This window comes from Capsicum annuum, chromosome 12, assembly GCF_002878395.1.
Source record: "Capsicum annuum cultivar UCD-10X-F1 chromosome 12, UCD10Xv1.1, whole genome shotgun sequence".
Taxonomy (NCBI): Eukaryota; Viridiplantae; Streptophyta; class Magnoliopsida; order Solanales; family Solanaceae; genus Capsicum; species Capsicum annuum.
In genome coordinates, this window is record NC_061122.1 from 130,559,650 (window position 1) to 130,586,726 (window position 27,077).

General features: G+C 36.6%; 1 protein-coding gene across 1 annotated transcript; it reads right to left on the bottom strand.

Moving 5' to 3' along the window:
- Positions 1-392: 392 nt before the first annotated feature.
- On the bottom strand, positions 393-25,358 carry LOC107850585 (isopentenyl-diphosphate Delta-isomerase I). Its single transcript, XM_016695215.2, has 6 exons — positions 24,903-25,358; positions 24,345-24,400; positions 7,510-7,601; positions 1,286-1,388; positions 1,070-1,207; positions 393-851 (listed from the first exon to the last, which is right to left on the bottom strand). Exons 1-6 carry the CDS (start codon positions 25,142-25,144, stop codon positions 598-600), a joined length of 885 nt encoding a protein of 294 aa, XP_016550701.1. The 5' UTR covers positions 25,145-25,358; the 3' UTR covers positions 393-597.
- Positions 25,359-27,077: the final 1,719 nt, after the last annotated feature.

Genomic DNA, 27,077 nt, shown 5'->3' on the forward strand with positions numbered 1-27,077 from the left:
AAACGAAATTGTGCCTTGTAGACATCACTCTAGGATTGAGGATGAATTTCAGGTGACTTGCCCAAATTTGCAATCAGTGAGGAGAATACTAATAATCAGATGAAGAAACAAAACAAATTACCAATCAATTGTACAAATACACGTCATTAATACCATATGCAAACATCAACAACTTAATGCAATTTGCTGCGTACACAATATAAATTTACCACTTATTTCGCTTAACCCCCACTCGCTAATTCCAATCGTTTGGAGAGAAGCTATGGCATTGAATACTGTCTTGCAAAAAATGGCACAACGGATGTGTTTTGGCCTATGTTATAGTCACACAAAAGCTAAAAGGATAAAAATTACAATTCTACGCTACAAAAGTAATTTAAAGACAAATTACATGCAGCAAATAAGTAGTAATATCATTGTGAGTTTCAATGGAACCTCAGCTATGCCACAATCAGTTGAAAAATTACATCGAGACCAACTTCAAACAGAAAGAACAGACCTAAATGTAGAGGAATGCCTTAGTAAAATCACAACTTAAGTTGATGGTTTAAAGGGAAAAACTATGATGGTACAACCAGACTGCAACACAGCCGCTTTTTAAGTCAATTTGTGAATGGTTTTCATATCAATGACTTCCTTGAGAGTTCCCTTCTCAAGATGATCCCACCACTTGAACAAGAAGTTGTCAACAATAAGTCTGAACCAAGGGGATAGCTTCAACCCCTCCTCACCAGCATCTGCTTTCCTTAAAAGTTCTTTCAGTTGTTCTCTGTTCACATACTTAACCTCGGCAACTTCATCCGGATTCGGTTTCATATTAACTTCACGGATCGTGAATAGAAGATAATCAACTGCAACAGTAGACTAGGATCAACTTCCAGTTATAACTCTGTCTACACAATTACAAATGTCAAATGCACAAGCAAAGAGTTGACGTTAAAACACCCTCAATGCTGTGAGTGAGATCAAAAGCAAGTGGCAAGTGTTTGTTAGCATCGAAATTGAGGCACCTACTAAACCAGTAAACAGGATAGAATGGTAAAGATAAAAATAAGAATTGAGTTATTACGTTCATGCTCTCCCCACTTCCCATCAGATGGAGCTTTATAAAGTATACGACCCAATGGGGTGAACTGGTCAACTGGGACATCTTCAGCCGGAATGCCCAATTCATCAAGAAGCTTCCTTTGTGCAGCATTTATTACTCCTGGCAGTTGATGATACAGGGTGAGTTGAAGAAGAAAACATGGTTAAAATTAACATTTCAGTGTAGCAGAAAATATACCAAGAGCATTCTCCTCAATAAGCTCAGACTCTCGGTAGAGTGGATGGCTGCAACAAGTGTTGGTCCATACCAAAGGAAAGGTCACCTTTGTTGCTGATCGTTGCTGTACATAGAATAAAACAACATATAGAGGTCGTTTGGATGGGCTGAAAAGCTGGTCAAACCAGTTTAAAAGCTTTTTTTTGACTTGGTGTTTGGCAAACAACAAAAAATGCTTAAAAATAAGTGTTTTTAAGCTAAAATAAGTCAAAAGCTATAAGTTGGTCTACCCCCAATTTATTACTTTTGGCTTAAAAATTATTTAAGTTTGACCAAGTAATTTGTTAAGATTAGTGCCTCAAAAGCTGGAGATTAGTTGTACTAGCTGTTGTAATTCAAAATACAACTTTAAAGTTGGATTAAGTTTAGGTAAATAAGGTTACAATCATGCAGAATCTGATTTTATAACAGCTGTTGATCTTTAGGCTATAATTGTTAGAGATACTGATAGCTTATTTTACTCCTTTTATTCAGCATTTTCAGTTATGATATTATGTATAAATATGGCAGTGATCAATGAAAAATAACTAAGATTTCTGCTCTTTTTCTTCTTAGTTCAAGTTCTGTTTTATTTTTTATACAGGTTAAGTTCTGTTTTTTTCTTCCCTACAGATTGGTATCAAGAGCTTTGCCATCGTGAGGGACCTATGTGAAGAAGAGAGTGAATAAGAACACAAGTTCTTTCTACATAACCTTTCTTTAAACTGTTATCTTAAATAGTTTATAGAAAATGAATTCTGAAACAAGCTTTCTAACTCCACCTGTCATCAATGGTGAGAATTATCAAGCTTGAGCAATTAGAATGACGGTTCATCTTGAAGCACTGGCTCCTCTTGGAGCTAATCCAAGAGTGAATCAAATGAACCACAAGGAGATAAAGACAAGGAAAGCCAAAGCATGCCATTTCTCTGCAGCATCTCCTACAATCCTTACCAGAATAATGCAAATGAAGTTCGCTGCAGAAATTTGGGAATATCTCGAAAAGGAATATCAAGAAAATGAAAGAGTGCAGAATATGCAAGTGATGAATCTGATTCGGGAATTTGAAAGGAAGAGAATGAAAGAATTAGAAACTAAAAAAGATTATGCAGATCAGCTACTCCACTTAGCCAACAAGGTAAGATTGTTTGGTAAGGATTTTACTGATGAAAGAACTGTTCAAAAAATTCTTGTCACACTTCCTGAGAAATATGAAGCCACAATCTCTTCTTTAGAGAATTCTAAGGATTTGTGTCAAGCATTACCTTGGCAGAATTTGTTAAAGCTTTGCAGGCATTGGACCAAAGGAGAATAATGAGGAAAGAAGGTTCTGTTGAAGGTGCTTTTCAAGCTACATCACAACATCACAGAACGAGTCATACAAAGGAAAGAAAAAGAACCAGAGGCAAATGCAAGGCAAAAGTTACAACAATCAGGGAGGAAGTAATCCACCCTACCCTCATTGAAAAACGACAAACCACTCCCAGCAGAAATGTTGGTGGAGACCAAATGTCAAGTGCAACAAATGTGGTCAACTGGGCCATGTGAAGAGGGTATGCAAGTCACAAACGCAACAAGAAGAAGCCAAGGCTGCTGTAAATCAATATGAAGAAGAGCAATTGTTTGTAGCAACTTGTTTTGCTAGCAAAAGCACTTCTGAAAATTGGTTGATTGATAGCGGACGTACAAATCATATGACCAGCGATCAAGAGCTCTTTAAAGATCTAGATAGATCTATTATTTCCAAAGTCAAAATTCGAAATGGAGAATATCTTGATGCAAAAGGCAAGGGAACAGTTGCAAAACTTTTAACTGATGTTTTCTTTGTTCCTGATCTTGATCAAAACCTTTTTAAGCGTTGGACAGCTACTTGAAAATGGTTTCAAAGTGTTGTTTGAAGAAAAAACATGTGTCATCAAGGATTCTGATAATAAGGAGATGTCCAAGGTCAAGATAAGAGGAAGGAGCTTTTCCTTGAATCTATTGGACGAGGAACAAGCAACAGTTGTCCGATTGAAAAATGATTCAAAGTTATGGCACAAAAGACTCGGACATTATATACTCTTCATGAAAGAAAATCAACTCGCAAAAGGTCTCCCGAGCCTTGAGAAATATTTGTCTGCTTGTGAAGCTTGTCAGTATGGGACGCAAACAAGGCTTCCTTTTCAGAATTCATCATAGAGGGCAAAGAATAAGCTACAATTTATTCATACGGATGTAGGCGAACCTCAGAAAATACCATCTTTAAATGGTAGTAAGTACTAAATTGCCTTTATTGATGATTGTTCCAGCTATTATTGGATTTATTTTTTGAATTTGAAATCTGAGATCGTTGATGTATTCTGGAAATTTAAGGCTTTTGTGGAAAATCAGAGTGGTTGCAGAATTAGGTGATAAGAACAGATAATGGAACCGAATATACTTCAAAAAAGTTTAACAACTTTTGTAATGAAGCAGGAATCGAGCATCAGCTAACGGCACCCTATACTCCTCAACAAAACAGAGCAGTGGAAAGGAAAAATAGGATGCTAATGGAGATGACAAGGTGTTTGCTCCATGAGAAAGGGCTGCCAAAGAAATTTTGGGCTGAAGCTGCCAATACCGCAGTATTTCCGCTAAACAAACAGCCAACTAAGGCTTTGCAAAAAAAGACACCATTTGAAGCCTGGTTTGGTTACAAACCTTTGCTAACAAATCTGAAAATATTTGGTTGTCTTTGTTTTTCTTATGTACCTCAGGTGAAAAGAGATAAACTGGATAAGAAGGCTGAACCTGGAATCTTTGTAGGATACAGTAATCTATCAAAAGCTAATAGGATTTATCAGCCTCAAAATGACAAACTGATTGTTTGCAAGGACGTCAAGTTCGTCGAGAATGACACCTGGAGCTGGCAAGATGATGAAAAGCAAAAGAATCTAGAATTTCTAGATGATGATGTTGATGATGTACCTGATAGAGGCACAAGAACACTTTTTGATATTTATCAAAGGTGTAATGTTGCAGTTCTAGAACCGGCAGGATTTATAGAGGTTGCGAAAGATGATGAATGGAGATATGCAATGCAGGAGGAGCTCAAAATGATAGAAAAGAACAACACGTGGGAGCTGGTTGACAGACCATCACACAAGAAGGCTATTGGAGTCAAGTGGGTTTATAGAACTAAGCTCAATCCTGATGGTTCTATAAACAAGTACAAGGCTAGGCTAGTTGCAAAAGGGTATGTGCAAATGTTTGGAGTAGATTTTTTTGAAACTTTTGCTCCAGTCTCCCGTTTGGATACGATAAGAATGTTGTTAGCGTTAGCAGCTCTAAAAGGATGGAATCCACCAGCTTGATGTGACATTAGCTTTTCTAAATGGCTACCTTGAAGAAGAAATCTTTGTAGAACAACCTGAAGGTTTTTCTATCAAAGGCAAAGAAGACAAAATGTACTCGCTAAAGAAGGCATTATATGGTTTGAAACAAGCTCCTAGAGCTCGGTATAGCAGAATTGATGCTCATCTTCTTAGCTTAGGCTTTCAAAAAAGCCTCAGAGAGTGTACGCTCTATATTAGAAAAGAAGACTCTGATTTAACCATTGTCTCTTTGTATGTAGATGACTTGCTAGTTACAGGTAGCAATTTGGACTTGATCATTCTGTTCAAGACTGAAATGATGAAAGTTTTTGAGATGATAGACCTTGGTGAAATGTTCTATTTCCTTGGAATGGAAGTTCAGCAAAAGAGAAACGAGATCTTCATATGCCAGCAGAAATATGCCAAAGAAATTCTCAAAAAGTTCAAAATGGAAGATTGCAAGTCTACTGCAACTCCTATGAATCAAAATGAGAAGTTTTGCAAAGAAGATGGAGCCGAAAAGGTTGATGAAGGACTTTATATGAGTCTGATAGGTTGCCAATGTACTTGACTGCAACAAGGCCGGATATTGTTTATGGTGTGAGTTTTACCTTCAAGATATATGCATTGTGCTAGCGAAATCCATTCTCAAGCAGCTAAACGTGTAATTAGATATATCAAAGGTACTATTAATTTTGGCATAATGTTTAAAGAGACATCAGATTTTTAGTTTCGTGGATTTTCTAACAGTGATTGGGCTGGTTGCTCAGATGATATGAGAAGCACCACAGGTTACTGTTTTAGTTTAACATTCTCTTGGTGTTCAAAGAAGCAAGATGTTGTGGCTCAATCTACAACCGAAGCAGAATACATTGCAGCTGCTTTAGCTGTGAATCAAGCCCTTTGGATTCGGAAGTTGCTGGCAGATTTGTACATGGAACAAAAGACGAGTACTGAAATCCTTGTGGATAATGAAGCTGCAATTTCAATTACAAATAATCCTGTCTCTCATGGAAAAAACATTTCAAGATCAAGTTTTATTTCTTAAGGGGGTGCAAAAGAATGGAGACATAAACATGGTGCACTGCAGAACAGATTTCCAAAATGCCAATATTTTAACTAAGTCTGTACCCAGAGCAAGATTCAAGTTTCTAAGAGAAAGACTTGGTGGTACTGCTCTTGAGTCAAGGAGGAGTGTCAAGATTAGTGTCTCAAAAGCTGGAGATTAGTTGTACTAGCTCTTGTAATTAAAAATACAGCTTTAAAGTTGGATTAAGTTTAGGTAAATAACGCTGCAATCATGCAGAATCTGATTTTATAACAGTTGCTAATCTTTAGGCTATAATTTTTAGAGATAATGATAGCTTATTTTACTTTTTTTATTTAGCATTTTCAGTTATGATATTAAGTATAAATGTGGCAGTTATCAATGAAAAATAACTAAGCTTTCTGCTTTTTCTCTTCTTAGTTCATGTTCTGTTTTATTTCTTATATAGATCAAGTTCTGTTTTTTTCTTTCCTACATAATTTACTTTACTATCCCTTGCATGTTCTTGTAACTCCTAAAATATTCCATAACGTTGGCGTGATTCGGTTTGAGCAACGGATCCTGACGTGATACATCTTCATATGAGCTAATCCATAATGAGTATTAGATTGAAGCTCTCTTAAAGAAGACCGCCCTAACTTATTCTTGCGTTTCTTGCTTTCTTCCGTGGCTGCTTCTTCTCCTCCATAACAAGCACTTCTCTGCCACAGTTTATATTTTTTTCTCTTTGGAATGTTATGATTGATTAGTTCATTTCGTCATTCAAATTTTATTATTCAAAGATTATATTAATTAGAAAAAAAGTGTTGCAGATTATTTGAAAAGGTGGGTGGGGGGGTGGGGGGGGGGGGCTCAGGGGTGGAGGCAGAGCATGTTGCTCTTCCATCACGATGGATGTCACTTTGATTTAAATTTCCCCATGACAAAAAGACTGCCAAGGGAATTCTTTTCATCTTTGTTGTAATTAGTAACTTTACATTGCCGTGGAAACCAGTTTTTTTGCTATTTTCCAGTTTCATACAATGTTTTTAATAAACAATCTGAAATTATTAAAAATCATTTTATCTAATTAATTTGGAATATAAAATGAATTAAGATATAAATTAACTTTGTATTTTAATCAATTTGAATTAAAATTTCTGCAATGATCAATTTTATAAACTCACAGTTTTAAGGGTATTTATGCCATTTTAACTGAGAAATTGCTTATCAGCATTTTTTACCAAACACATCGGCTACTTATTTTCAGTTTCAGCCCTTCCATCCAAACACGTACGCAAATCTATAGAATAAGCGCCAGCACATCAAAAGTGCTTTTCATGCTTCTTGCTTAAAACCTACTTTGTTTTAAGCTAATCCAAACAGGCTCATAAAGTGTGTTAATCTTCATAGAGTTAAAAATAGTATCCAGCCTAAGAGGCTAAGATACATCTAAAATAAAACAGTTCAACAGATTATTATCTATCTAGTCAATTAATTTGATAGGCCACATAAATACTAAGATGGAATCATACTGGACAACTCCCACCGTTTAACTCTACAGAAAAAAAACCATTTGACAAGTTACATTTACCAGGCAATCACAAACAAATTGTCAAATCTAAAGGCAAAATTCATTGGGATTACTTTTGCGAGCCACATCTATATATGGATGGATACAGTATCTCATAATACTAAGCAATACCCACCCCTTTAGTCTAAGCATTCTGCTTCTAATAGCCATTTGATATTTAACTCATCAACTTCAAAAATTGAAAGAAAAAGAATCAAAAGGAGGACTTCACACCTATTACACTGCTTTGGACTTTATCAGTGCCACATACCTGAAGAAGCAATTCATATTTCGAGTTAAATAGAAATACGCTGAAAGCTCTATGCAGCAAATTTTCAGCTTCAATCTTTTCCATTAAATGACCTGCAATAATGGATTATTAGTTTAATATGAGACAATCATTTGGTGACAAGCGGAGAATAATATTCTTGTCAAATGCATCTAGCCAACAAAAAGTATTAGCAAACAGATAAAAAAGAAAAGGCAGTCTCAGTTTATCAGATACATCAAGAGATCATATACAAAAAGAGAGAAATTAGAAGATTGTGGTTCAGCTCCACCATAAAAGACATAAAAGTTTACATCACATGAAAACATGCCAAATATCAATTGTCTGATTCAGTTAAGGTACAATATCATCAGTATGTTTTATAACCAACAATATCATCATATATAAGGGCTTCATACAAGATTCTTATCCAATAGAAGAGTTACTGCTAGTTACTGTTTAGCTTACAGATTTTCGGAAAGATAAAACTACATTGTTACCGGACATCTTTCATTCTCTTGAATACAACAACAACATGAAATAGTGAAGGAACAAGAAACAATAGGTATTAACACACCAAATAACAACATAAACAAGACACTCACCAAGTACTACGACAAGCAACAACACTCTCTGAAACAAGACTAGCACTATAACTACTAGCACAGATAACAAAACAAAGACGTATTACCTACTAGTAAAGATGCATTCCTTCCTACTAATTTCCTACCCTAATACGCATCCTCCACACCTTCTTATCTAGGGTCATGTCCTCGGTATGCTGAAGTTGCTACATGTCCCGCATTCACGCAAAATTTGGGGAAGGGACACACCCCAAAGTAATGATGGCAGCCTATCCTAATACAAGCATTGGTAGCAGATTTCATAACTCAAAGCTACAGGTCACGCAAGTCATTATTAAATTAAACCATATAAACATTGTATACTTGTGTCTCATGGTACCCGAGAAGTGAACTAAATACAAAGACGTACTTTACGGGCATAATTCTAACATGCAAATGGATAGTCACCAAGAGAGTCACCAACAGTCAATTAATGGATGTATGATGCTATTACAGAGTCACAGGATATTAATAATTGTTAGAATATGAGTAGGAACAAGAATAGTTTATAGAATTCTACTTGGAAAATGATTGTAATGTAGTGTCCTTGGAAAAATATTGGAATGTAGTATCTATAAATAGGGTGTCAATGTAATGAGTTACAACAATTCAATAATATTCTTCACATAATTATCACATGGTATCAGAGACTCTACGATCTTGGTAGAGAATCAAAGAGCTTCCGATGCCGGCGGGCGGCTATAACCCATATATGCCGCCCGTCCGACCAATGATCATGTTAGCAAAAGTTAGGCCACCACACTTTTTTTTCCTACTTTCTCATATCTTATTTGTGTAGTTTCGTGCGTCTTTTCGGTGACTCCTCTGATCTGATTTGCGTATGGTCATGTCATCTTTCCGACCCTACCCATATAATTTCTCTTTCTTAGTAGGGTCCTGCCTTCATTGCAACCCTACCCATGTAATTTCTCTTTTTAAGTAGGGTCGTGCCGTCATTCTGACCCTACCCATACATTTTCAGTTTTCTAATAGGGAGGAGATTGTGACCACTATTCAACTGTCAAATCTAATAATGCGGCGCGTGAGCATGTTTAGACCAATTTTTCGGTGACTTTCCTATTCAAGATTTACTCATCTCTTTTATACCAATTTTTGACAATTTTCCAGCGATAAATTGACTTTCCGGTGACATCTACTACTTTTCTGATCACTTTTTCAGTTTGTTCCTTTTCATGTGTGATCGCCCAGATGTCCCAAGCAGTCCTTACCAGTTTTCTTGCAGTATCTTCACCAAGTCCCTCACCGATTCTAGTATTACTTACATTTATAACAAGCTCGGTACATACGACTTGTATGCACCAACTTGAGAGGGAGTGTTAGAATATGAGTAGGAACAAGAACAGTTTGTAGAATTCTTTTTGAAAAATAATTGTAATGTAGTGTCCTACTTGGAAAAGGATTGGAATGTAGTATCTATAAATAGGGTGTTAATGTAATGAGTTATAACAATTCAATAATATTCTTCACGTACTTCTCACAATAATGAGAGTCAGAAGTCTAATCAAAGCTTAGAGAAGAGAGAAAAGTACACCTTTAAGATGAAAAGGAAAATTTCAGTTGCATAAGCTAATTATTTTAGTACCTCCATCTCAAGGCAACAAGGTGTGATGTTTAGGTGAAAATAGTTGCTTTCACACCTTGAGGGTGTTTGGATAAGCTTACACTGGTCAAACTACCTTTTAAGCATACTTGTGGCTTATTTTGGTGTTTGGTAAACATTGAATGTACATTTAAAACCAAAACAAGCCAAAAGTCAAATCTTCAACTTAAAAGCTCTTTTGAGTTTGGCAGAGTATTTTACTTCATTATTCCTTACACTTTCAGAGTGGAGTTGGGGCTTTTGGTTTAGCATTTAGTATTTTGGGGATTATAAGAAGATGTAAGGGAAAACAAAGTAAAATTTGGTCAAACCCAAGATCTTTTAAGCTGAAATGCCATAAGTTGGGTAGCTTTTGGCTTGTTTTGCCTTAAAAGCACTTTTTTTGTTTACACCAAAATAAGCCAAGAAGTGCAAAAAAACTGGTTTAATCAACTCTTAATTTGCTCACACATCATTTTTCCCCTTTCATTTCCAAGTCACCAAGGGTTCTATGAAACTAAATCGAATTTGCGTACTCCTCCATTATGTCTTTTCTAGATACTGAAATACATATAGCAAAAAGCACTTCCGAAGTTTCCATTTCCTCCAGCACACACATGAACAAAACCAGAACTTTGTGGAACATGCTTGAAATTAAGAAAGATAAATACCTAAACTCACTGTTTTTGTTAATTCCAGATCAACAAAAAACTGAATCCACTACACCAACTTCTCCAAGGCCAAATAATCCCTCCAGCATTAAAGAACAAAATAATTTTAAATGACACTAGTTAGAATCCTATTAATATTTGTTAGAATCCTACGAATATTCTATAGCATAAGTAAAAATATAGAAGGCAGCTTGGTTTGCTCCTATTATAATTAGGTATTAAATTAGATATTGATTTGTATTGATTAGGTAGCTTCCTTTCCTTTTAGGACATGTAAACTTAGCTATTTAAACTCCAATAGCTTTAGGGGATAATCAAGCTGAGTTCTCTCTTATTTCTCTTCCATTTCACATGATATCAAGGCCAGCAACACGGGAAGGAAGAGAAATTTTAAACTCTTTTTTTTTTCCAACTATTTTTCTTGGTTGTCTAGATCTCTATTTTTAGAGGTGTTGTGAAATCAAACCAACACCACCACGAGACTCGGACCACCGGTGCAAGCAAAATCCTCCAACACCACTAGCCATCTCACGCACCAATCGGAGCTGTCAAATTCCAATAGACAGATCAGATTTTTTTTTAAGATTCCTATAGACAGAACTGTCCAGTCCATTTTTTCCTAGATTCCAGCCAATTGTTTGCTTCAAGATTCCGATGATTGCAGATTTTTTTTCCAGAATCAGATTTCAGCCAACTTTTTGATTTCGGATTACTGTGATTGCAGTTATTTTTTCAGATTCGGATTCCAGTCAACTTTTTGCTTCCAGATTCCTGCATATGCAGATTTTTCCAGAATCGGTTAACATCTACCATCTACATTATGTCCCTCAGTTCATATATTTTCAATAAACCTGTGGTTTTCAGCCACCCAAACCACACCATCACCACTGAAACCTTGATAGGTAGTGTGAACTACTTATCTTGGTCTTCCTCTGTTCAGCTACGGTACAAGGGACAAGGGGTTCAGGATCGCTTGGATAAACATGCTATGGATATTGATGAAAAAGATGAGGGCGAATGGGACAAGATTGATGCTCAATTGTGTAGTCCATTATGGAAATCTATTGATTCGGAGTTGATGTCGTTGTTCCAACCATTCCAAACTTGCTTCTTGGTTTGGTAAAAGGCTCGTGGGCTATACACAAATGACATCTCTCTTTTTTTATAATGTTATTTCTCGTTTGACTAATCTTAAAAACCAATTCTTGGACAAGTTCAGGCGGTTGTGGAAGAGTTCACTGAGATGATGCCCGCTACTACCAAGTGTTGAAAAACAATTGGAGCAACACGCAAAGATGTTTTTAGTTGTTACACTTGTTGGACTTCCATCTGATCTTGACTCGGTGCGAGATCAATTTTTTGGCGAGCCCCATTGTTCCTGCTATGGATGGCTATTCACTCGATTGTTGTGATTGATTGCACCACATATGTCGTCTAGTCACCCCGTGACATCCGCAGAGTCTTCTGTTCTAGCATCTCAAAATGGAAATCAACATGGAAGCTGCTCGGGGAAACCTCGACCAAGGTGTAGCTATTGTAACAAAATGGGTCATACCTGTGATGTCTGCTACTCTCTCCATGATAGACCAAAGAATGCTCATGTTGCTCAGATTGAACCTATCAGTAATCCAACCAATCAACTTTGACTTTTTTCAGTATCAAGCGAGTAAGCAGACATTTCCATCAATAACTTCCGTTGCTCAGACTGGCAATTCTGTTGCTTGTATCTCACAGTCCACCACACTTAGCCCTTGGATCATGGACTCGGGCTCTTCTGACCACATTACTGGTAACAAATCTTTATTAACTAATATTACTTACTCTCGATCCTTCCCGCTGTTAAGTTAGCTAATAATTCTCAGATTAGGACAATCGGAGTTGGTCAATCCAATCCCTTACTTCCATCGACTCTAAATAATGTTCTTTTTGTCCCTAGTCCTTTTAGCCTTATGTCAATCAGTCCTTTGGCTAAGTCTTTGGTTATGTCTTTGAATTGTTTCGGCTCACTCTTTAGTGACTTCTTTGTTATGCAGGACCTCAGTATAGGAAGGATGATTGGCGAAGGGAGTAAGTTTGAAGGCTTTATAACCTTAATTGCCACAAGTCCACTACAGTTTGTTCGGTCTCCAACTCTCCAAATTCAAGCGACATACGATTGGGACATCCTAGTTTATCCTAACTTCATAAGATGGTACCTAACTTGTCTAAGTTAGATTGTGAGTCGTGTCAATTAGGGAAGCACACCCGAGCTACTTTTCCACACAGTCCTAATAATCGACCGGTCTCTTTTTCATTTAGTTCATTCTGATATTTAAGGTCCTTGCAGAGTTAGTTTTACATTGGGTTTTAAGTATTTTGTTACTTTTATTGATGACTACTCATGGTGTACTTGGATTTTCTTAATGAAAGATCGTTCTAAATTATTTTTCATATTTCAAACTTTTTCTGCTGAAATACAAAATCAGCTTGGTGTTTCTATTCGCACTTTTTGTAGTGATGATGCACGTGAATATTATTGTCATCATTTCAACAATTTATGTCTTCCCATGGCATTCTTTATCACACATGTTGTCCTCTTTTTTTAAGAGGGTAACTTGTATTTCTATATCCAAAAAAACAAAACCTCAGCACCATAAGCAGGTGCTAAGAAGAAAGGTTTCAACCACAAAATAGGATAATGGGGGATCCTATGTACAACTATAACTTACAGATTGTCAAAGAATCTACAAAAGCTACTATCTCCCCTATTACATCCTGTTTACACCAAAAATAAAAAGGATTGAGGCAATTCATCTTAATTTCGTAGATGGGACCGCTTTTGTTCTCAAAATGTTAAGGTTCTTCTCTGTCCATACTGTCCATGTCCACCAAATACATGATGGAATGCTCTGCCACCGATCTTCCTTTGCCCTCTTCTTCCAATACTCTTCCAATTCTTCAGAAGTTCCAGAGTTGTTCTTGGCATTACCAATCACCCCCAACATATCAAAGAGCATTTGCCACAAATTTGCAGTTATCTCACAATGCAGGAAGAGATGCTCATTGTTTTCAACTTCCTGCCCACACAACAGACATTTTGAGCAAATCTGAAGGCCTCTCTTTTGTAGTCATGTTGCCTTGTTCAACTTTTAACAATCCATAAAAGCATGCCACCTAGTGATGGTGCTACCAGGGATCAGTTCATTATTCATTTGGAACCACTGTAAACAAGCTCTTCAACTACCAAAACACAAAGCATGCTATTTTGGTAGGAATTTTAATTTACAGGTGAATTTCCATGGCCATACCTCTGACACACAATTTCTCCTGTTCATTTTGCAATAGACTGATTTAACTGAGAAGGCACCTTTACTGAAAAGGCTCCATGCTGGTTTGTCCGGAACATCAACAATGCCTTCAAAAGAGTTCAAACAATGCAACAATTTAATAGCTCTATCCACTTTCCAATCATTCAAAGCCCTTCTGATGTTCAACTCCCATCCATTCTCCTTCTAAATTTGTTTTACAAATTTGTCTTACAGTTGCTTGTTTTAAAAACTCAAAATATATAAATCTGGGGGTTTCAAGTTGTTCTGATCAATCCAGCAATCATCCTAAAAGGAAGCTTTAAACCCACCACCCACCTTAATTCTAATATTGGTCCGAAAATTAGACCACATATTTCTTATGGTCTTCCACAAACTGCATCCATATGTACCTTTCACTTCTTCACTACCCCTTAGGAATAGGAAAGCAAGCCATCATATAATTGGGAAGGACATCCAAAACAGAGTTTATCAATGTCAACCTGCCGCCAAGGGACAAATATTGTTTTTTCCAACTAGCCAACCTTCTATGACATCTCTCCAACACTTCGCTCCAAATATATTAAGCTTTGTTCTTTGGACCATGAGGCATTCCAAGATACTTTGTGGGCAGAGTTCCCACTTGGCATCCTAGATTTGCAGCAAGTAGACCCACTTCATCAGAATGATTAACTTAAAAAATAAAGTTTTTGCTCCAATTCACATGTAATCCAGATAAAGCCTCAAAGATAGCCAGGATGGCCCTAAGATGTCTAATTTGGTTCACTTCTGCCTCGCTTTTAAGGAGTCATCGGCGTACAACAAGTGAGTGATCTCCATGTTGCTTCTATTACTATGTACCCCAAAACCTTTTATCCAGCCGTTAGCATTAGCCTTTCTAATCATATGATTTAGCCCTTTCATTGCTAAGACAAACACGAATAGTGACATTGGATCACCCTGTCTTGAGCACATTTGATAATGGGAAAAAACTTCAGGAGTGCCATTAATTAAAAAGGGAGAACTTGACACGAGATGCAGAAATCAATTCATTTGATCCACTAATCACCAAACCCCCATATCTTTCAGTATTTTCAGAAGAAAATCCCAATTGACATGGTCATATGCCTTTTCTATGTCAAGTTTACACAAAATTTCAGGAGTCTTCTGTTTCATTTTTTAGTCCACTAATTCATTAGCCAGAAATGCAGCATCTAATATTTGTCTCTCCTTCAAGAATGCCATTTGATGTTCATCTACCAACTTATCCATAATAGTCTTCAATCTTTCTGTGATCAACTTAGAGATAATTTTATAAACACCCCAATTAAGCTTATTGGCATCTTTCAATTTTTCTGCACCATGCTTCTTAGAGATTAATGTTATAAATGTAGCATTAAAAGATTTCTCAAAAACTTATTCCAATGAAAATTATTGATGGAGCTCACCAAGTCTTCTTTCAAAACTTCCCACCAAGACTTGTAAAAAGCCATTGTGAAACCATTTGGGTAGGGGGCCTTATTTAGGCACATGGAGAAAGAACCTGGTAAACATCAGTTTTTGTGAAAGGTGTTTGCAGCCAATCTTATTCTTCATTTGTGATCTTCGGACAGTCCGTGTATTCGAATGTAGGTCTCCATGCTTCAGACTCTAAGTGAAGACGTTTGTGAAAATCTTCCATAGCTATTTTGATATCTTCTGGTTCTACAATTTCTTCTCCCCATACCACCAGCCTATTAATAATATTATATCTCTTATGAGTTGTTGCCATCTTGTGAAAAAAACTAGTATTTTTATCCCCTTCTTGAAGCCAAAGAACTCTAGATTTTTGCCTCCAACTTGCCTTCTCATTCTTGGCTAAATCCTACAGTTCTATTACAACTGTGGCCTTTATCATCATCTCCTCCTCAGTCAATTCTTTGGACTCAAGCACATGAGCTAATTTCGTCAACTCATTTAGCAGATTACTCTTACTATTAACATTCTCGCTAAACTTTTGTCTGCTCCAGACTTTGAGCTTTTTCTTCAGTAACTGAAGTTTAACACTGAGCCTATAGTCAGGGCAACCTTCAACTACAAATTCATTCCTCCAGCTTTCTATCAGATACATGAAACCTTCTACTTCCAACTACCAATTTTCAAATTTAAAATATGACCTCTTATGATCCCAATTGCCATACTCCAAGATGATTGGTGCGTGATCAAATAATACTCTAGGAAAATTCTTTGTCTTATATCTTTAAAGGTTTCACCCCATTCCACTAAGTACAGGAATCTATCCAATCTAGCTACACTTTGATTATTAATACCCCTAAACCATGTAAATCTCCCCCCTTTTAGTGGTGGATCATGTAATTCCATCTCCTCTATCCATTCAAAAAACTCGAACATAATATTAGTGATTCTATTGCACCCCCTTCTCTCAATCATGTATCTGATTGTGTTAAAATCCCCGCAACTGACCCATGGACCATCACAAAAGTTTCTCATAGCAGCAATTTCTTCCCAGCACTCATTCTTATCAATTTTGATATGAGGAGCATACACACCGGTGAGACACAACTGAAAGATTTCTGAACTGCTACAAATCTGTAAGTTAGCGAGTATTGACCTTTCTCAAGAAAAATCCCCTTCCACAATCTACTATCCCACAATATAAAAATTCCCCCACAGCTCCTTTCAGCTTCTAAAAAGCCACACTTCATCCACCTGCACGACCACAATTGTTTAGCAAAAACTTCCACACCTTTTTCTAGCTTTGTTTCTTGAAAGCAATAGACGCCTGCTTTCCACTTTTGCATTAAGACTCTTACTAGTCATTCTTTTAAAACTCAGGTTACGCCCTCTCACATTAAAGGATAGAAGTTTGATTTTTATTGATAAGTCAAACTGAGAGGTCTTCGCGTACTTCTAACTCCTTCCACCTTTTTATTTAGATCTGATTCAAGGTTCTTCAACTCATTTTTGCCCATTCCCCTACTCTTTGGTGTTTTGATCTAGTTACCTTCTCTTTGTTTCTCCAAAGACATGTTTCTTCCATCTAGCTCTATAAGTAACGCTAGAGCTTCCTTCTCACATCCTTCAAATAAAGCACCATACATATTACCTAGCTCTAGGATATTGTTATTAACCCAATTTGATGCCTTCACTTTTGCTTCATGGAACTCCTGTGATAGTAGGACAACTGGTTCCGCATCGTGTATCTCTAAAAGTTGTAAACCATGACCCTTTCCCCGACAATCATCTAAGCTTGTTCCTCCTACATCGTTGGTCTCATTATCTATCTTTTCTACCGCAATTGGAGCTTTTGCATTATGATCAGAAACTGAGTGTCTTCTGCTGTTTGCTTGTGCAATTATCTGTTATTTGAGTCATGTTCAATGTTGTGTATGCCTTCACGATCCTTTATTGAGGACTCCCATTGAAGGCTTCCAAAAACTTAGGGGCCAAATTTTTGATTTCCTGGAGCTCTTTAAAGGAAATATTCTGATCCTTGGAGTTTCGAATTTTCTGCTCGCTCTATAATGTTTCGGTTCAAGCCACCTCTAGGTTTTAAAACTGGTTGACTTGTCCTTTTACATGAAGGGGCTACATGGTCCAAGTTGTTAAAGACTATCCCCCTGCCCTTCATATTATACCTCGATACACTTTGTATAAGAGGATTTTCTGTTTCCTCGTCTATTTCTTTCTCTTCAACTTAGAAACTCACTAGAGCTTCAGTGCAAACTTGGATAGTGTACCGGATTCCTCCATTTTCTATGGTCACCTCCTTCGAAATATTGCTTCCATTTCCTCAGATTTTGATTCTTGCCCATTTAAGGTGGTTCCGAAGCTACGTTTCCTCCTCTGTTTCTACCCAGACGCCACAGAAATATCCAATAGCTCTGAAAGCTTTTTGCGACCATAGATGTAGAGGCAAGACCACCAATCTAGCCCAAATTGAGTTAAGTCTTTATTTTCCTTCTACCGCACCAACGGTTGGACTCCACCATTGGAAATTGATCCGAGCACGCTTCCACAACCATTCACCGTTCATTACTTGTTCCGCCATGGCTTTACAAGCGAATTCAAAAAGGAACAAGTTATTACCCATGTCATAGATGTTCAGACCAAAATTTTGCTTCCAAATTGTAGAAGCCCATTTCCCGATTTCTGAACGAGTTGGTGGCTCGGCAACCTTAAAATTCCCTACCAAACTCCTGTTTAAGACGCCGTTCTAGTTGTTGAAAGTGTCATTAATAGATAGTGCATTCCTCTCATTCTTTATTGTGCAATCTGCAATTTTTCCACGAGCCGACCCGAGGCATTGTCGTAATGGGCATCCCAAGTCCAACCAAGACGAGGGACCACCCCTGATACCCAACCCAACCATCCAAACGCATACCCGGAGTTGGATGAATTCCAAACATATAACAAGATAGCGTATTTGCACAAATCTAGACTCTGGGATAGATCTATAACTGTGACCGACCCAAATGAGTCCAACCATCCGAAACCCAGCCAATAACCATACCAAAACCGAAACAATAACCAATTATGAATCCATAACATAACATAAGAGGATGGAACAATCATAAATCAGTCCAACATTGGAACTAACAATGCCATTAGTTGGAACTAACAATGAGGGGGGAATACATGCCTTAGATTACGAAGACGATGGAGAGAAATCACTCGTACAAGTCCCAAATTGATCCTCTAGATGAATCCCTAGCCTTCCGTTACCCAAGAGCCTTAGAAAGAATTAAAGAGAGTTTCTAAGTGTTTTAGATTAGAATAATAGGGTAAATGATGTCCCAATAGTGATACAATCGTGGGTCCTTAAGAGGTTAAGTGGGGAAATGTCCAAGTTGCCCCCAACTTAAACTGCTTACAATTCCTGTCCGATGGTACGACTACCCATACCAGTCGTACCCTCCAATACGAGTAGTACCCATTATTCGTACCCTAGGCTTCCCCCTGACCCAACACTATCCACCATAAGACTTACCCAACCCAAGTCGTACCCAACCATACGATCAGTACTCCTAAACTGTATCCCTGACAAAATAGAATCAAAGGAAATTTGAACATTGTCTACCATACTAGTCAATGGTACGACTCATACCCTATCTTAAGGCTCATGGTGAGCCACTCGTACTTAGATTCAAGTTAAGTTACTAAGTCTCAGATTAAGTGAAGGAAAAACCAAACCATACGACTCGTACCCACCAAGTCGTACCCATTCCAGAAACCAATCCAACCCACCAACCATAACTGGTTAGCATACGACCAAGAGATTTAATTTTTTGAGTTAAATATTTCCAAGAAACTGTCTTTTTTCTTCCACCTTTTCACTATTTTCCCCTTGAATAAAGAAGTTTCTTTCAGTTTTTGATCCATAGCATTATCTTATTAGTAAACTGAGTTCTTATGATATGGTTTCTACTTCTTTCAGTCCATTCGTACCATTCCCCTGTTGTTCCTGAAAGTCTTGAGATGTCATACGATTTAAAGCCCACAGCAAAATAGATTGTTCCGTCCATCAGACCCTCAAAGATAACCAAAAGAGGAAAGATAAACTAAAGAGATAAGTGTGGTAAAGAAAGGGAGAGAAAAAAAGGAGGTCAGAATTCACCGAAAGTCTAAGTTGTCAAAGAAAAAAATTTTAAAATCTGTCTGAGGTGTCACGCGCCGTTACCTATGAGCGGTGTCGGTGCCTGGGAAGTTCTAGTGGCACGTGTGAACTCGTGGTACTTGTTCGAGATGGGTTTTCTAGGACAGGGTCGCTAGAGGCTGGTGGTGGCTATGGAGGAATAATTATTGAAAGACAAAGAAGAGAAGAGGGAAACCAGTGATCAAAAGAGGTGTTGGTGGGGTTCTGAGTCGAAGTCTGATCTAAAATCACATTGGGATTCGTTCCAGCGAGCAAATCTTTTCATAATATGGGAAAATTGGTTTATCCCAAACACTTCCACACATCTTGTCCTTATACTGCACAACAAAATAGGCTAGCGGGGAGAAAGAACAGGCATATTGTTAGGCAGCACGCACCCTTCTCATACAAGCAAATGTTCCATTGCGTTTTTGGGGAGATGCAACGCTCACCTCTTGTTATCCGATTAAACGTATGCCTTCCTCTGCTATTCAAAATCAGGCTCCACACTCTATTTTGTTTCTCAAGTCAACTCTGTTTTCTTTTCGACCACGCGTCTTTGGAAACACATGCTTTGACCATATCCCCACTCCAAGAAATGACAAACTGGCTCCTCGTGCTTTTAAATGTGTTTTTCTCGGTTATTCGAAGGTACAAAACGGATATCAATGCTTCTCATCTTACCTCCAGCGATACCTTATGTTCGCTGATGTTACTTCCTTTGAAGGTCAACCCAACTTTACACCCTCTCCTGCTGGAGAGTTATGCATTTCTGACGTTTAACCAATTCCATCTTTTGGGAATCATGTCATAGTCTATCCTTCCACATCACGTTCTACAGCTCTATCTTCCACTGTTGCACCTCCACCGCTTTTCACTCATCATCGTCGTTCACATCCAGATTATCACGCCCATCATCAAAATCTGTATGTTAAGGACTTGTCTACACTGTCTTTCCATCGCCACTTGAAAAGGTAATCGCTCTATTTGCAACCCTCATCCAATCTAAGCTATCATCGTTTGTCACCGATCCATTCTGCTTTTGTATCATCAATATCATCTGTGTCTATTCCTACGACTACACAATAAGCTCTTTCTCATCCCTGCTGGCAACAAGCTATGATTGTAGAGATGTTTGTCTTGCACTCTAGTGGTACTTGGGATCTTGTTCCTCTACCTCCAAGCAAGTCTACAGTTGGTTGTCTTTGGATATATACAGTGAAGGTTGGCCCCAATGGATAGATTGATCGCCTAAACGCTCGGCTAGTGGCCAAGGGTTATACATAAATTTTTCATCTTGACTATGGTCATACATTCTCTCCCGTGGCTAAGATTGTTTCAATTCATCTCTTTTTATCCATGATTGTTGTTCGCCACTGGCAGGCGATCGTGTTTTTCACAGGATTTTTCATTACTCATGTTAGTTGTCACCAAAAACCTTCCCCAATTGACAGAACATTCCGCATGGCTTCTCTAGCAATTGGATATTAGAAATGTCTTTCTTCATGGAGACCTTGACTTCTTAGGCATCGAGGTTGCCTAATCCGAATCAGAAATTGCCATTTCACAGAGAAAGTATGCACTTGATATTCTCGATGAGACAGGGACGACAGATTGTAGGCCTATTGTTTCTCCAATGGATTAAAATGTTAAGCTCCTACCAGGTTAAGGGGAGCCTCTTAGCGATCCTGGAAGACATAGAAGGCTAGTAGGAAAGTTGAATTATCTAACAGTGACTCGACCTGATATTACCTTCAAGGTTAGTGTTGTAAGTCAGGTCTTGAATTCTCCTTGTCACTGGAATGCAATTATTTGCATTCTTCGATACATAAAATCTGCTCCGGGGAAAGGAATACTTTACGAAGACCGAGAACATGAGAAAATTATTGAATATTCAGATGTCGATTGGCAGTGTCACCCTCCGACAGACGTTCCACTTCCGAATATAGTGTTCTAGTTGGGGGAAATTTGGCATCTTGAAAAAGTAAGAAACAAAATGTGGTGGCTAGATCTAGTGCCAAAGCAGAAATCGAGCTATGGTGGTGGCAACATGTGAACTCATATGGATCAAGCAACAACTGAAGGAGTTGAAATTTGGAGATACTAAAGAAATGAAACTTGTGTGCGATAATGGAGCTGCACTTCACATTGCATTGAATCCGATACTTCACGGGAGGATCAAACACATGGACATTGATTTTCATTTTGTCAAAGAAAAGTTATTCTTAGGAGACATCGTCACAAGGTTCGTGCGGTAAGTGATCAGCTTGCAGACTTATTCATCAAGTCCCTAGCCGACCTTAGAATGAGTTATTTATGTAACAAGCTAGGTACATATAACTTGTATGCATCAGCTTGAGTGGGGGTGTTGAAACCCTATTAAAATTGTTAGAATCCTATGAATATTCTAGAGCACATGTAAATATAGAAGTAGGATGATTTACTCCTATTATAATTAGGTATTAAATTAGATATTGATTTGTATTGATTAGGTATTTATTTGTATTGATTTCCTTTCCTTTTAGGGCATGTAAACTTAGCTATGTAAGCCCCAATAGCTTGAGGGAATAATCAAGTTGAGTTCTCTCTTATTTCTTTCATTTCACAACACTTAATTTTTTGTTGTCAACTAATCAATATCATCTTAACCAATACATTATGCGCTTTATTATAACTGACTGAATTAACTAACTTATTCAATTGTTAACGTGCACCGAAACAGGTTATAGTTGCGTAGAAAACAAGTTAAACAGCATTAACTATGATATTTTCATTTAATTTTTATAAGTAAACCACCAAGATGCAGAAGCGTTATTAATAAAAATCTGTTCAACGGGACATAACATGCATATCTAGCTCTACCCTTTTTCTTGAAGGACAATAATGAATGGACTTTGGAGAATAAGCAAACATATTATAATTCTATAGGTGACTAATTAGTAACTCCAACAGCCCGTAAGGTTCTTGGTGGATAGTACTCCAGAACAACAATATCTAACCTAAGGGCGTAAGGTTTTAAATAGCTTTTGAAAGGGTGTAATCATTTTTTTAACACATAAAAAAACATGAATATAGGTAGATATGGTAACAACTATAAAACATTTTAGCATGTCGTACCCCATTAGCACTTACTTTCCTCAAGGTAATCAAAAGACTCTTTTCGACCTGGCTAATTTGGAGAACAGTCTACTGAACTACGGAGATGCTTTTAAAGCAGATGCATTACTTACTTCACAAAACAGCTTGAAATAGCTAACCCCCAGTGGAACAGCATGAAGGATTTTGTCATCTTGTAGGGAGATGGGAGCCACTGCTCTAGGTGGGGTAAAGCAAGAACAACAAATATATTCTTCCTTCTTTTTTTCTTTCGGATGGCAGTGGCGGAAAGGAAAAAAAATGTGACTTAGGAAGATAGATCTTACAAAACTATAACAGGAGTAATTCAAAATTAATAATTATATTGAATCGGAGCAAGCTCATCGTAATTACAATGAGAGTGATGTGCTCACTTGAGATCACAATATTCGAAGTTCTAAACTATAACAGGAGTAATTCTAAATTGAATTACATTGAATCGAAACAAGCTCATCGTAATTACAATCAGAGTGGTGTGCTCACTTGAGATCACAATATTAGAAGTTGTATCGGCAAAAAGCAAAGTTTCCAACGTGGTCACCACTCACCAGAGCAAGTGACTATCTAATTTATAATCAGATAGCAAGAAAATTACAAAGAGAAGACGGCCAAAAATTTACTTGATGCTTCTCAATTAACAAGTGCATCACCAGTATCGATCCAAGTAATATTCACTAAGACAATTAATGGAGAAAAACATTGTCCACAAAGAAAAATCAAGAGAAGGTCTCCGAATATACCAACAGACTACCAAATAATATGTATTTCCACAATTAGTTATTTACCTTGAGGACTAGGATCAATTCCTACTAAATACACTTTTTGTGATCAAAAAAATGTATTTCCAGAATAAGCAATTTGAAACACACATTGTAGTATTTGCTATTTATTATTGGAAAGGAGAATAAAGTTGGTTGACCGTAAAGGTGCTATCACCTAGAGAAGAACAAGAATAACAACCTCACACTAGGTAACAAAGAGTAGTATTAGCTATTTATTTTGGGAAGGAGGATGAAGCTAGTTAATCATAAAGGTGCTATCACCTACATGATTAGTACTAGGTAATAAAGAACTGAAAGATAATATATATATATATATTCTCTAATACAATTCTAGAATCTTCACCATCTGACGCCCTTCATATATTGAGTTAAGATAATATTCCATTAATCAAACCACAGAAACATCAAAGCCTCAAAATGAACCATAGCCAGGCAAATACACTAGGAGTGAGTTGGTATGAAGGAAAGTATTTTCCATGGAAAATGTTTTCTTGAAAAACAAGTTGGTTTCTTACTTATTTTCTAGTGTTTGTTAAATAAGGGGAAAAAATATCTCAAGAGCATTTATATGAAATCAATATATATATATATATATATATATATATACGGGGTGGCGAGGGTGGGATAGTCAAGGGATATAGGTTGGAGGCATCAGGTAGGTGGTAGGATACAATAAACATAGAACGTCAATTATAGAATTTGTTTTTCTCTACTTCCATTAAGAAAGCCAAAAATCTCAAGAGCATTTATATGGAATCAATATATATATGTATATATTTATAGAGTGAGAGAGAGAGAGAAATGGGAGGAGGTGGGGGTGGGGTATGGGGCCTCGGGGTAGCGGGGGTGGGATAGTCAAGGGATATAGGTTGGAGGCGTCAGGTGGGCGGTAGTATACAATAAACATAGAACGTCAATTATAGAATCTGATTTTCTCTACTTCCATTAAGAAAGCCATTTTCATTTTAAGGAATGTGTTTTCCTTGAGAAATGTTACCAAAAATTTTGTCCAACCATACATGAGAAAATAAGAAAACATTTTCCAATAATCTTTTCCTCCATACCATACACACGCTAGAAGATATGCAGAAAGAGGCAGCACACTTACAATTATACTTGGTATCATGACCAACAACACAGTCATTCTCATCCACCAAAATACATCTGAAAGAGACAAAACGTGAGAAAGATGTTAAACTGGGGAAAGGGACTGGATAATTGTTGCAACACTACATAAATCCAGAGACAGATGAAGGATAAATTCTAAAAAACTTCTCGAAAGATGTGATAATAGAAGTTCTTTTTTTTCTTGATAAGGTAACTCGTGGTAATAAAAGCTCTAGAAAGCATGTAATTTAGAAACTATCTCAACATTATCTACAACTAGAATTGCATATCCCAAAGTAACACAGGGTCGCTTGGTACTAGGGATAATAGATAACTAATTTCCGTCAACTAATTGTAACGTTATTTTTACCCCATACTGAGAATAGAATAACAATTCTAAGATAACTAATCTCAAATTGAAATTCATTTACAACATTCACACCTATCTAGAAAATATAAAACTTACCTTAACTTTCAGTTAAAAAGAGGAATTTAGAAATGATAGTGATAAAACAAGTAGTATATCCAAAACTACAAATAAGAGAAAGAGAGAACAGACTCGTCTTCAAACATGAGACGGCGTTGGACAGCATCCATATTAGCATCAGCAACAGGATCAGCAGCCATGTTTGTAGTGGAATAACAACAACGGAGAGAGGAGGGAGTTTTAGGTAAAGAGGATGATTTGGTTAGCCGTAGTGAAAACAAGGATACTCCTGAAGGAGATGGAAGAGAAGTTATAGGGGAGGCGATGAGCCTCCGCAGGATTTGAAAACAAGGTGAAACAGTAGTCACCGACATCTCCTTGTTCCCATCAATTTCTTTCGCATTCCTCTTTCCTCTTCTTCTGCGCGACCCCTTATATTTTAGGCCTTTTTTTTTTTTTTGGATTTTCTTCTTCTCAAGAAAATACCAACTCTAACTTAAAAAGTTTTTTTAATCTTGTTTTTATTCGTAATTTGATACAACAACAATAAAATATCAAATATAGTCTCACAATTTGTGGTTTGTGGAGTATATGTTAGTAATTAACTAATGAGGATATATTAACAAATATGTAGAAATGATAAGGATATTTTTAGTTTAAGAAAAATAACTTTATACTTCTGCTTCTGTTTTTTTTAAATAGCAAAAAATTAGACCCCGTTTATTCATAAAATTATAATTTTTTAAAGTTAAAGTTGAAGTTGTAGTTGTGTTTACTCATAAATATAAATTAAAGTTGTTTTTTAAATTTTATGACAGAAATAGGAGCGAAAAAAAAGTGAAAACAAATTTTACTTGTTTTCACTTTTTCAAATACAATTTCAAATTGTATTTGGAATTCTCATGGCCAAATCCATACTGTTTTCACTTTTCAGTGAAATAATTTTAAAAAAAAAAAAGTAAAGAAAAAACATGGCCAAACGGCTAGTTAGCTTCTTCAAATTGTAGAAAAAATGTTCCTACTTCTATTTCAAAACAGTTTTACTTGATGATCAAACACCTCAATTCTTCAAAAAAAAATAAAAAATCTTTCCCTCAAAATTTGGGCGGGTCAAAATTATTTGAGGATGAACCCGAAAATGAATGAACTTTTTGTTCATTTAAGTTAATTATAAGGTGACAATTAATAGACAATGCGTCATTAGTAAAATTGTTATTTGAGATTAAATAGAAAGTCGTTAGGAATAAAGCTATATGTAGATCCTAAAGATAGACGACAGAGCATTCGAGAGACTAACACTTTGTTTGGATGGTGTTTTGTTATGGTTTCATAATAAATGGTACTGTATGATATGGTATTATATTGTATAGCATAATACAATACAATGTTTGGATGGACTGTATTATTCACTATTGTTTAATAACAGTTTTATTGTTTGATTTGACGGTATGATACTATATCATACCTGGTAAGTTTACTAAGATGCCCTTAATTTATAAATGTTAATTTCTTCTTGTTAATTTATCACAAATTATGTCATGTAAATATACATAGTTAAATTCGTGTAAACTCTAATAAAATCAATAAAAAAGTAGATTAACTAAATGTAGTCGGATTCATTTTTTATAGTAACAAATTTCATTTACTTTTGATGTGTTGTAATATGACAACCAACGACAAGTATAAAGTTTGAATACATATTGTATGTTATAGGTACGTTCGTATGAAACCCCCAAAAAGAGTTTCTAGGAAAATAAATTATTTCTTATTTTCCTGTGTTCATCACACAAATAAAAAAACATTTCTAAAAGTATTTGTATATATTTAACACAAAATAATGAGAATGAATAGGATTAGGAGGGGGAATTATGAATTTTTTTTAAGAAAAATATTTTTGGAGTGGGGTAAAGGAGGGGGGGTCGAGGTAAGGGGTGGGTTAAGCAAAAAAAATAAGAAAAATTTTAAAAATCAAATTTTTTTAAAAAATGTGGGGTAGGTTGGAAAGAAGAGGGACCCACTGATAGGAGGTGGGGTGGAGTAAAAAAATCTTTTTGAAAATTTAAAAATAAAAAAAAAAAATTGGTGTTGGTAGGTGGTGGAGTAGGGGTAGGGGTAAGGGTGGGTAAGGTTAGGGTAGGAAAAAGTTGTGAGCTTTTTGAAAAAAAAAAAAAATAGGGTGGGGATTTGGTAGGGTGTGGTTCGGGATAGGGATGGGATAGTAAAAAATTTTAAATCTTTCTAAAACAGAAATTTAGAAAATAATATTTTTTTGAGGAGTAGGGGGGCTGTGGGGTGGGGATAGGAGTA

Bases quoted from the DNA above. Each gene is read 5' to 3' on its own strand.
- LOC107850585 (XM_016695215.2), bottom strand. From the start codon at position 25,144: ATGTCGGTGACTACTGTTTCACCTTGTTTTCAAATCCTGCGGAGGCTC. The intron at 24,401-24,902 runs GTCTGTTCTCTC...TGTCTCTTTCAG, and splicing joins CGTCTCATGTTTGAAGACGA to ATGTATTTTGGTGGATGAGA. The intron at 852-1,069 runs GTAATAACTCAA...CTACTGTTGCAG, and splicing joins GAAGTGGGGAGAGCATGAAC to TTGATTATCTTCTATTCACG.